General features: G+C 40.6%; 1 protein-coding gene across 1 annotated transcript; it reads left to right on the plus strand.

The window, feature by feature from the left end:
• Positions 1-374: 374 nt before the first annotated feature.
• On the plus strand, positions 375-12,386 carry LOC103582396 (KH domain-containing, RNA-binding, signal transduction-associated protein 1; the record flags this gene model as incomplete). The annotated part of the gene is made up of 8 exons (XM_008564002.1): positions 375-499; positions 1,664-1,780; positions 2,954-3,100; positions 6,268-6,401; positions 7,096-7,297; positions 7,816-7,883; positions 8,764-8,822; positions 11,045-12,386. Coding segments are annotated over 8 exons (950 nt in total), but the record flags the coding sequence as incomplete, so codon positions are not given.
• Positions 12,387-12,665: the final 279 nt, after the last annotated feature.

Genomic DNA, 12,665 nt, shown 5'->3' on the forward strand with positions numbered 1-12,665 from the left:
TCATCGTATATTTAAATTATTTGCTTTTGTTTCTTCATTAAGATAAAACTTTACTTTTTCTTGATGCAGATTTTTATTTTTATTTTTTTAGTTCCTTTTTCATCTTTTCCCCCATCTCACCACATTAATTTTGTTAAATCCATTTAATCTTGAGTAAAGAAACATCTGAATGTCTCTGATGTAGAGGCTTCAGCAGGCTTTGGGTTTTCTAGTTAAGCTCATAAAGCTTTGGTGCTTTCAGCCAGTCTGTCTGAAATTAGTACATTGATCTGAACTATTTAGTTTCATTATGTGGCACTCCATGTTATTGCTTTAAGCAGACAGAAATTGCCTTTATTTACCAGAGCAAAAATAAAATTGTTTTTTCTATTCAGAAATTGAGAAGATCCAGAAAGGGGATTCAAAAAAAGACGATGAGGAGAATTATTTGGATTTATTTTCTCATAAGAACATGAAGCTGAAAGAGCGGGTGCTGATACCTGTCAAGCAGTATCCCAAGGTAAGGCAAAAAGTACCTCACTTCTTTGAGTTATCTTTGTTGGTCATGGACTTCTGGGAATTGTGATGCTTCAGGTACTTTGCCTGTAAACCTTTTCTTCCATGCTGGCAGTACCTGTTTCTGGCAGTTGAAATATCTTAAGTCCATAACTAATAATATAGCTATAGCCAAGGAAGTAAATGTACTTATTTTTTATTAAAGAGTTTCTTTTTCAAATGTTTGTTCAGGCTTGAAGTTCAAAGAAAAACATCGAACCTTGAAGAGAAATTCTCTGTACAAAGATTGACCTGAAATCTAAAGAAAAGGGAGTGTAACACAAATCCTTGATTGGATGAAGTTTTTTTTTTTTTTGGTGGCTGGCTTCTAAGGGTATACAAACCCATGACCTTGGTGTTATCGGCTAACTGGCCAGCCCTGGATGAAGTTAATTTTATTTCTTACTCAAAGTTTTCTTTTAAAGGCTGGCCAGTTAGCTCAGTTGGTTAGAGCACGGTGTTTATAACACCATGGTCAAGGGTTAGGATCTCTTACTGGCCAGCCACCAAAAAAATTAAAACAAAGTTTACTTTTTTTTTTTTTTTTTTTTTAAATATGCCCAGTAAGGGGATCTTAACCCTTGATTTGGGGTTGTCAGTGCCATGCTCTCCCAAGTGAGCTAACTGGCTGTCCCTATATGGGGAACCAAACCCATGGCCATGGTGTTATCAGCACCACACTCCCCAAGTGAGTCACGGGCCGGCCCTAAAAAAGTTTATTTTTAAGGAAATACTTTCTTCTTCTCCTTTTCCTTCTCTTTCTCCTTTTTTTGGAAAGGCAATTATATTTAGTTTACCAAATGTACTGTCAAAAACTATAATATGTCTGCTCTAAGGTCACTGCCTTAAAAATGTTTATGTATGTTAAAATACTAAGGGTTGGAGTGTGTTATGGAAGCAGCACCAGACTATATCAGAAAACCCAAATTCAAGTCTAGGACCTGCCACTTTCTAGTTATATAACCTTAAGCTATTCACTTTGTCAGTACAGCCTCAATATATCCTTCAGTATAATGGGAATGGTAATCCTCTACCTATTTTACAGGGTTGTTGGAGATCAAATAAGGTAATAGTCGTGGAAATGTTTTATTGGAGCATGTGTATTTAGACATCTGTTCTTTTCTGTTAGTTCAATTTTGTGGGGAAGATTCTTGGACCACAAGGGAATACAATCAAAAGACTGCAGGAAGAGACTGGTGCAAAGATCTCTGTGTTGGGAAAGGGCTCAATGAGAGATAAAGCCAAGGTAAGCTCACATTAGTGAGGTAAGAGGACACCCTAATGCCTTCTAGTTGTCCAGTCTAGAGTGAATGCCTTATGGAAGCAACCATTTTGTATATGTATGGAATGTGATTCCTTTAAGTTTGTGTTGGATGCAAAAGATTATAGACTAAGTTAATTTGTTGCTTGGCTACCCTGGAAGAACCTAGCTGTGCCCGAGTAGTTGTTTTCTTTCTGACTTTTGACTGCATAGTAATGGAAACAGCAGTAGAATCTGTGACAACTTGAAAGGGGAGCCGTATATACTAAAACTTACCCCTTTATTAACTAAAGACAATAAAATGTGAACAGCACACTTCCTTTTCAGTAACATGGAAAAGTGAGAACAGTAGTGAGTGAGGTGATTTTGAGGATCAGTTGGCTTGTTTTATAGCCAGGTGGGAATGTGAGGTCTACTAAAAGAATGTATTCCAAAAAGAACCATGAGTAATCCTGACACAACAGAACCTAATGTTGCTTCTCTTTTTTTTGGTCTCCCATGCCATAGTCCCATATACTGTGTGCTCTTTTAAGGTCTGCTTTTTAGGTGAGACATACCTGCTACAATGTAAAAACTTGCTCTTTCAGGCCTCTTCTTGTATAGCCCAGTTGATTAATGTTGTTTATTCAGACTCTTCTTTTGTCCACTTACATTTCTCACTAGATGCATGCAATTAGGGCAGAAGTATGTTATTCTAGGAAATGAGATTTCCATGAGCTTTTCTTCTTCCTGTACTGACTTCTTTCCTCCCCTGAAACTTCCCAGACTGATATAAGCAGATAAGTAGAGTTGGTAGTGATTAGCAGCTCTACCTGGGATTTCAAAACTAATACTTTGCCATAAATACATACATACGTGGCAAACAGCTATTATCTGAATAGAGACTAGAATTAAATTTTTTCTCTTAGGCTTCTAATAAGACCTCCAATGAATACCTGAGGATTTAAGACAACAGTTAACAGTTAGCAGCAGACCAAGTGTAGGTTTAGCAGGTTGAATAAATTACTATTCTCCAGAGCTTATTTTACTTTCTTAAACTTTGCTGTTTTTCTTAGATGTTGAGGTCATATTTTGCTGTCATTTTGGCCTTTACTTAGGTAAGGGTGGTGTTTTCTCCATCGTCCTTGTGCTGTAATGTTTCTCTGCATTTTTCCACAGGAGGAAGAGCTGCGCAAAGGTGGAGATCCCAAATATGCCCACTTGAATATGGATCTGCATGTCTTCATTGAAGTCTTTGGACCCCCATGTGAGGCTTATGCTCTTATGGCCCATGCCATGGAGGAAGTTAAGAAGTTTCTAGTACCAGTAAGGAAATCCATATCCTTTATCTTCTGAGCAAGGGAGAACTGGGATCTTATGCTGTTGTGAAGAAAGAGGTTCTTTTTTTTTTCTTTTTTTTTTTAAGAGGATGGTAAGGAGATCTTAACCCTTGACTTGGTGTTCTCAGCACTGCGCTCTCCCAAGTGAGCTAACCAGCCATCCCTATGTAGGGATCCAAACCCTTGGCCTTGATGTTATCAGCACCACACTCTCCCAAGTGAGCCACTGGCTGGCCCGAGAAAGAGGTTCTTAACCAGGGTCTTTGCATACCCTGTTTAAGAAACTGTATACCAGATTCTGTATTTATGTTCATTTTTCTGAGGTGGTCCATTATTTGTACCTTGTTCTCAAAGCACTGTGCTCCAAGGCCAGTCTGCCCCTCCTTGTCTAATGTGGTTTTCCTATCATATGTTGTTAATATGATAGGATCCACAATGTATCTGCATTCTAATATCTGTTTTAACAAGGTTTAATTTAAGATTTAACTTAACTGAGCTAAGTGTTTTGGTGCTACCATGGAACCAGGAACTAAGTGGGTCCTGCGGACAGCTGCCTCTGTAGCCCTTCCCTCCCCCGCCCCGTACTCATGGTCTAGAGAGTCTAGAGGCTGACAGCAAGAAGCTTGTAGCATTCGTGTTAAATGGATTAAATTCTGACCTGGGTGCACTTAGGAGTTTCTCTCTTGGAGGAGTTTACTCAAAGTAGAGTTTTATTTGGAAGAGGCATGATTGTTACAGGCTTGGCTGTTCGATGATGTTAAACAGATTGGTGTGCATCTTCTTTCAGACTGCAACTGAGGCCAGAAAGTTGGTATGGGCCAGATTATCTGTCTTGCTTATTACCATATGGTCAGATTATTGCTTTGAATAAGTAGAAAGTGGTGCTATTTTTGCCTTTTAGCAAGACCTGGTGGTTGTCAGAGTTGACATAGTATTGTTGAATATTTAATATCAAGGATGAATCTCGAACTTTAGGAAGGATTTGGAATACTATTCAACTAGAATTGAGTAAGCGTTATGTTTACATCAGTAAAACTAAGCAGAGGTATAGTCCTTGGTTTTCTTGAACATAAAATGAGCTGGAACTAAATGTGGTGTCAGAGGATGTGAGACTTGGTAGAGCAAAAATTTATAGGCACGGGCCGGCCCGGTGGCGCACTGCTATAGTGCGCCGCTTGGGAGCGCGGCGGCGCTCCCGCCGAGGGTTCGGATCCCACATACAGACCAGTTCCCGCTCACTGGCTGAGCGAGGTACGGGCGCAACGCCGAGGGTTGCGATCCATTGCCGGTCACGAAAAAAGACAAAAAGGAAAAAAAAAAATTTATAGGCACTGTGTCCCTGTCATGCTGAATTCCAAGGATTTCCAGTATTATCTCAAATGTGTCAGCAGCTGCTTTGTTTCCAGGTGCCTTGTCCTTACTAGAATGTTCAACATCAAATATCCGATTTAAAATATCCTAGAGAAAAACTCACAGCTGGATAAGTTTTCCTCGAGGGAGTGCTTTTTACTCTTTTTTTTTTTTTTGACTGGTAAGGGGATTGCAACCCTCGGCTCGGTGTGGGCTGCACCACGCTCAGCCAGTGAGTGCACCGGCCATCCCTTTATAGGATGCGAACCCGCGGCCTCAGCACTACCAGTGCCGCACTCTCCCGAGTGAGCCACAGGGCCGGCCCATACTCTTCTTTTTGATGGGCTCTGTTGAAGCATCTTGGGCTACCCAGTTTCTGGAGGTCTACCTGTCTGCTCTTTTATCTTTAGTCTTGAGCATATTTTTCAGAAGGGTTAGATTTATGAGGCTTCCATGTAAGTGATCTTTGAAAAAGCTGCCCGCCACGGAGACCTGGGTGTCCTCAGTATTAGTGCGGCCATTGGAGGAATCTGCACAATGGGCTAGAATTGGTTACTTGATTTTCCAATGTGAGTCTCAAGCAGCAATGATGTGTAAGGTAGGGGGAGGTCCAGAGTTGAGAGGACATCTCTGTAGTGACTAGAATCTTATTTTCTTGAAGCTGTATCCACCTGGGATATATAAAAATGTGTGAAGTGTTAGTACTGAATAGCTCTCAACAGGAAACATGTCAAAAGATTTGCAAATGGTATTTGACTTAATTCTTCCCTCTTCCGAAGAGAAAAACAAAGTGAGCCTATTCTTGCATCTATGACCAGAGTCCCCAGTTTTCCCCTTAGAACCATTAACTGTACCAGGAAGGCTTCATGGTACAGTAGGAAGAACACTGGACTGGGAGCTCTATGTGCATCATCTTGGACAAGTTATTGCACTTTTCTGAACCTTAGGTTTCTTATTCATCTCAGACATTTGTTAAATATTTGGTAGATCTGAAATTTAAAAAATGGCTCCAAAGTGCAGTAATGACCCAAGAAGAGCTCACAGTCTAGTGAGAAAGACAAACAGTTCTAAAATTATATGGTAAATGGTGCTTTGGGAAAAGGGGAGGTGTGGGGGCAGTATTAAGAGAAAGTTTTTCAAAAGAAGTTCTGTATTAGGGAAGTCTTGTAAGGGTGAGTTAGAGTCCCTCAAGTGAATGAAAAAGACAATATAGCCTATTGATCCAAAGCCTAGACTTTGGAGACAGGTAGTTCTGAATTTACGTAGAACGTGCCTCTTATTAATTCTATGTCTTTAGGCTGATTGATTTATACTCCCTGAATCTGTAAAATGAAGAGATCTGCATATTCAGGGTCATTTTGAAAATTAAATTGAGAAGTCTATAAAAAGCTTATCTAGTGCCTCGTGCATAGAGCTCCATTAATGGTAGTGGCTTTTATTATTCCAGGAGAAGGAAACTATTTTCAAAGGATGGATATGTGAGAATATGCCAGGCTCTGAACTATAAGTTGTTCAGCTTGGCTGGAGAGGAGGTTAGTTCTATTTGGAGAGAGGATGGAAGTGATTTGGAGAGCTAGGCAGGGACCACATTATGAACAGCTCCATCTGAATAATAAGGGGTCTGCCATCAAGACTTTCGTCAAAGATGTGACGGGCAGGGTGCCATTGACTTCAGAGAATGAATAACTTGAGACTTCATTGGGGCCGTCAAAGCTGTTCTTAGTATGCAAGGCTCATGTGGGCCAGATGACTTCTCAGTACAAGGTGATGTTGTTCAGTACTCCTTGTATTTTTCATTCCCAGGATATGATGGATGATATCTGCCAGGAGCAATTTCTAGAGCTGTCCTACTTGAATGGAGTACCTGAGCCCTCTCGTGGACGTGGGGTGCCAGTGAGAGGCCGGGGAGCTGCACCTCCGCCTCCACCTGTTCCCAGGTAAAAATAATGGAGATAGCCAGAAGTAGGATGTAAATTTGACTACTGGTACCTTCTCTCTCTTAGTAGTGCTCTGATCTCCAGCTTAGGAGGGGTGTCAGGATTTGTGTGTTGTATCAAGAATGGAATTCTAGATCTTGGGCACTTTGACTATAGTCGAGTGCTTCAGTCCTGCTGAAACTTTTGGTCTTTTAATTTTGGACAGTCCTAGCAGTTTTTAATAGTTTGACTTTAGAATTTTATTTTATTTATTTATTTATTTTATTTTTTTTTTTATGACCGGTAAGGGGATCTCAACCTTTGGCTTGGTGTTGTCAGCACCACGCTCAGCCAGTGAGCCAACCGGCCATCCCTATATAGGATCCAAACCTGTGGCCTTGGTGTTATCAGCACCGCACTCTCCCGAGTGAGCCACGGGCTGGCCCTGACTTTAGAATTTTACCTTTAGCAACTGATCTTTCTGGAATGTTAAGACTCTCCAGACCTGCCCGAGGCAGTGGACACTGGTCCACTATGGGACCTGGGGAGTTTTCCAGTGTGGGTCCTTTACTTACCATCATATTCCACTGTGCTTTAATAATAGTTTAGTTAAGGCATCATCAAATCTATCTAGCTCCAGAATTTGCAAACAAGTCTGAACATACAAATGGCCTATTTGTAAAAACTCCGTTTAAAATAAACTTTCTTTTTGTAGGGGCCGTGGTGTTGGACCACCTCGGGGGGCTTTGGTGCGTGGTACACCAGTGAGAGGAGCCATCACCAGAGGTGCCACTGTGACTCGAGGAGTGCCACCCCCACCTACTGTGAGGGGTGCTCCAACACCAAGAGCACGGACAGCAGGCATCCAGAGAATACCTTTGCCTCCACCCCCTGCACCAGAAACATATGAAGAATATGTAAGAAATTTGAATAGTGTTCCATCTCCCAGTATCTGGAAGGTTGCCAAAGGAAATTGAATGTCAGGGCCTTGGCTCTTTATGCACATGGCAGGGACTGCCTATAAGATTTGGAATCTACAGTTTTCTCTTGCAGTGAATGTTTAACTATAAAGAGATTTTTCCATTTTAGGCATGTTTTACTATATGTGTGTAGATTAAACAGGAAATAAACTGTCTTAAGGTACAGTGTTTTACTCTAAGGGATCTCTCACTATTAGTCCTGATAATACTGAAGTCCTGATAAATACTAAAGTACTTTATTTTCTGCCCATACTTGTCCTGTGGCATATCGTGTTTGTTTGGGGTTGGTTGGTTTAGTAACCGTTTCTCTCTAGACTACTCCACAGTGGATGTTAGCATTTTGGAGGGGAATTTCATGTCCTTTTAATGCAGAAGCCTGCCATACCCCCCATTGGATATAATTACCTTCCCTACTCTTGTTATTCTGACTTTCTATTTCATTTTATTCGTTCTAGGGATATGATGATACATATGCAGAACAGAGTTATGAAGGCTACGAAGGTTATTACAGCCAGAGCCAAGGGTGAGTCAGGCAACAGAAGTGCCGTTTTACATCCTAGGGTTGGATGAAGGAATTGGAGGAACTGAGAGTTTTAGGCAGCACCTGAGGAACAGAATGGCTCACCTTCTGAGGATATCTTCTTTGATGAGGCATACACTTAAACCTGCAAATTTGGATATCTGTGAATTTTAAATTATGATTTAGAATCTGGGAATAGCAGGTGAAATTCCTGAGCAGTAACTACCTAGAAACAAAGAGCAAATGCCTTTAAATTATTTTGATTTATTATTTAAAAATATCACAGCCACATTAAAGTTGCATAAAAATTTTAAAGGAAGCTAGAATTTCACTACCATAACTTAGGTTGTTTTCTGCATTTCTCTTAAAAACCTTTTTGTGTCTGTGTAGTGTATATGTATCTTACCTGTAATTGATAGAAAAGGTCAGAATTCAGCCCAAGGAACAGTTCCTTTTTCTTTTTTCTGACGACTGGCTGGTACAGGGATGGAACCTTAGACTATGGTGTAATCAGTGGCATGCTGTAACCAACTGTGTTAACCCGCCAGCCCAGAACAGTTCTTATCCTGTTTGTTTATTCTCTTCCAGTGAGCCCTAAAATACATGTGTATGTACACTGTGATTAAGAGAGTCAATTTAGGATTGTGGTTTTTTGCTTTAAATTGTGCAGTATCCATTTTCCTTTGCTGCAGGTGTTAATAATGTTTTTATGAGTGCGTAGTATATACATGTTTTGGAAATATTTTGAGGTTTAGGTCTGGTGCAGAATGAGTATTTTCCTGTATTGTACACATAAAAAAATGAGTGAGATATGGAAGAATTTGAGAAAAAGGTGAAACATAATTACTCTGTAGCTTACTAATACGTTGTCTTTGACTTTCAGGGACTCAGAATATTATGACTATGGACATGGGGAGGTTCAAGATTCTTATGAAGCTTATGGTATGTCCTTATTTCTGTGGTGGGGCAGAATGTACAAGTAAGTGCCTGGGAGGGTGCTGGTGGCTGAATTATTGGGAGTAAGACAGTCATACACCTAAGGAGAAGCCTTTAGACGGTCCAGGTGTTGGTAGATGTGACAGTAAGAGTCCTTCTCTTATTTAAGTTTTGTGGTGTGTGGTAGAAAGAGGGACTACTAAAGTGAGATTGGGGGTACTATTACTCTTGGAAGGCTAAGTACATGTCTTAAACTAGGGCTCAGGTCCAACTTTGCCTGGTTGGAGCATCAGACTTTTAAGCTGATGTTCTTGTTTTCTATTTTAGGCAGGTAGACAGCTAGACCTGGGTTGTATTTCTGGGCCTTTTATGCTGATAGCTAGGCCACATTGGTAGATAACAAGAACTTAATCGTGTCCAATTCTATGCTTCTGCCTCATCTCGTTTAAAAAAAATTTTTTTGGATCTCATTGAAAAGAATCTCAATGTAGAGGAAATGCCAGCTGAAAGGGACCTGGGTGGCAAGCAGCTAGCCAGAGCAGGTTAGGGGGCAAGAACAGTGCCTGTAAGAATCAGAGGCTGTAGGGGCCGGAGCCAATTCAGGGCAGTACTGGCATCATGCTCCTTACTAGCTTAGAGACATCTCAACTCAGTCTTTGATCCCAAGAGAGCTATAGAGGCTAGAACGGCAGCAGGACCAAACTGCCTTCCTTGGGGTTTGGTTACAAATACATTGCTCAAGTATGTCCTCTAGCCAATTATGGCCCCATGTTAATGGGCCCCAGAAGGAGTGCTGTGGATGCCGAGAGGGTTGCCTTTGTGAGATATTTTCAGCATATCTGAGGGACTACCAGAGAGTCATTGGCAAGGGGCTCAGCAGATGACAGTTCATCTTAAGACATTGGTTGGCAGTCTCCCCTTACTCCTAGCTGGTAAAGAGGGGCCTCTCACAGACGGACAAGCTGAGCTCAACTCTTCAGCACAGTATGAAGTAGCCAGTCAGCTGCTTGCTCAGGGAAACAGTTTTTACCAGTTTAGCTAAATAGCACTGGACAGTTGCGGTGAGTAACACTGCACTGTTCTGCTCATATATCACTATTTAGAAGAACAGTATGAGTGTACCTGGGTATTTCCCTCCATCATTGAGGCAGTACAACAGGGCCTCTTTACGTGCCTAAATTGCATTTCTGTTTTGCCGGATAGAAGACTGAACGGAAAGGCAAGCTGCTGCTTGTGGTCCTGGTATGATGTTGCCATGGTTAGTCTGTTCTGATCTCTGCCTTTTATAAGCAGAATTAGAAAAATAAACTGTCTTGTTGGTACTCAGAAGCCACTTGGAAAGTGATGGACATGTATATTATACTAGGGATGTAAATAAGGTTGTATGTGACTTTAGATTGATTCAGGAGTTTAAGACACCTATAGTCATGAAGGTAGGTATTTTTGAATGCAGGCAGCAGGAGAGATACTTCAGGAGTGAACTGGCATGGGTGAGGTATGGGAATGAGTGGGAAGAATAAGCTTAAATACAGCTAATTTTCATAAGAGGTCAGCTTTGTGGGTAAGTGATCATCTCGCTCAGGCAATTCCCTGTCATAGAGGAAAATCATTTGAGGCTGTCACCCATGTTGTGTGGCTTCTCTGGTTTGTCGGCATAAGAAAGGAGCTAAGGAATTCTCCTAAACAGTGTTGTAAATGGAACATTTGATTATATTTCCTTCCCCCAGAGCAGTTGGGTATCAGAGAGCCAGAGGACACTTCTCCACAGGGAGATCTGACTTGCCTATTGCACGGGAAAGGGGTGACCTGCTTTCATTCTGAGAGACTTTCAGAAGTATTGTCACCTTACCTGAGTTGCCTGCCACATTGCTTTGGGAACAGGAAAGGCCATTGGAGACCCACTGAGATTAGACACTCTCACTGGAGGGTGTTGGGTTTATCCAGGTTGGGGGACTGAAGTATAGATCATGTTGCCTGTGGAGAACCTCACTGCTGGAGATTACTCCAGAGCAAATGCCAGCCTTTTCTTCCATCCTTCACTCAAAACTGTGGAAAATTGCCCAGACTGCTTAGGAGGGCCAAACAGAGTGCAGAGCAAGAACCAACCACCAGGGACCCAGATCAAGACAATGGAAGAAAAGCAATGTTTTTGGCGATCTTTACCACGTGACCTACCCCTGCCCAGAATGCCATTGGCACATGGTTTATGAACTCTGCTTTTCCCACAGGCCAAGATGACTGGAATGGGACCAGGCCGTCGCTGAAGGCCCCTCCAGCTAGGCCAGTGAAAGGAGCATACAGAGAGCACCCATATGGACGTTATTAAAAACAAACATGAGGGGAAAATATCAGTTATGAGCAAAGTTGTTACTGATTTCTTGTATCTCCCAGGATTCCTGTTGCTTTACCCACAACAGACAAGTAATTGTCTAAGTGTTTTTCTTCGTGGTCCCCTTCTTCTCCCCACCTTACTCCATTCTTAACTCTGCATTCTGGCTTCTGTATGTAGTATTTTTAAATGAGTTAAAATAGATTTAGGAATATCGAATTAATTTTTTAAGTGTGTAGATGCTTTTTTTCTTTGTTGTTTAAATATAAACAGAAGTGTACCTTTTATAATAAAAAGAAGTTGAGTAAAAAAAAAAAAAACCACAAACCTGTTAGTTTCAAAAGTGACATTGCTTGCTTAAAGGTTCTGAAGTAAAAGCTTGTTAACTTTCTCTTAGGTTTGATTTGAGGCATCCCGTAAAGTTGTAGTTGCAGAATCCCAAACTAGGCTACATTTCAAAATTCAGGGCTATTTAAGATTTAAAATCACAAACTTTAACGGCAGTAAGTGCCACCATGTAAAAGTGAGCTCAGATGTCTCTAAAATGTTTCCTTTAAAAGCACATGGCGGTTGAATCTTAAGGTTAAATTTTAATATGAAAGATCCTCATGAGTTAAATAGTTGATGCAATTTTTAGTGTTAATTGACTTTAAAAAACAACAAAATTAGCTTTGTAAAACTGACTTTTTCATCATGTGGGTTTTGAAATCTAGCCCCAGACATACAGTGTTGAGAGATACTTAGTGGGGGGAGTAAGTTCTGAAGAGGTTGATTGGGGGAGGGGGGCTGGCCACCTGAATTGAATTTGATGCAGAGCTTTTTAGCCTCAAACAATCTTTCAGTAATAGTAGTAGTAATTAAAATTTCAGTATTTAAAAAGACAGAGTATTTTGTCCATCTGAGGTTCTGCACTCCATGAAAAGCTCACTTGGACACTGGGGCCAAAAGCTAATGATTTTAAGTTGACGGTTGTCAATTAAACTGTTCCCAAGGTAGTCAGTCAAGTATGTCTCAACACTAGCATGATATAAAAAGGGACACTGCAGCTGAATGAAAAAGGAATCAAAATCCACTTTGTACATAAGTTAAAGTCCTAATTGGATTTGTACCGTCCTCCCATTTTGTTCTTGGAAGATTAAATGCTACATGTGTAAGTCTGCCTAAATAGGTAGCTTAAACTTATGTCAAAATGTCTGCAGCAGTTTGTCAATAAAGTTTAGTCCTTTTATAATCAAAGTAAATGTGATGAATTGTCATTTTTTTGGGTGGACAATAAAATAGTTTTTCTCTTTCAAATAAACTTAAATTAATTCTAAAGTTAATGGGCTTGTTAAAAGTTGGAGACATTCTTAAAAGTGGTGGGGGGGGTTTTATTTTAAGTTTACCAAAAAAAAGTTTATTGAGTTGCTAAGTTTTAGTTTAAAAATAACCAAAGCTTTTTCACCCCCTGGAAGTTGTTAAAAGCAGTTTTATCTAATCCTATCAAAAGTTCTAATTTCTGAGAGCTGGCAAGTTAGCTC

This window comes from Galeopterus variegatus, unplaced genomic scaffold, assembly GCF_000696425.1.
Source record: "Galeopterus variegatus unplaced genomic scaffold, G_variegatus-3.0.2 Scaffold16056, whole genome shotgun sequence".
NCBI lineage: Eukaryota > Metazoa > Chordata > Mammalia > Dermoptera > Cynocephalidae > Galeopterus > Galeopterus variegatus.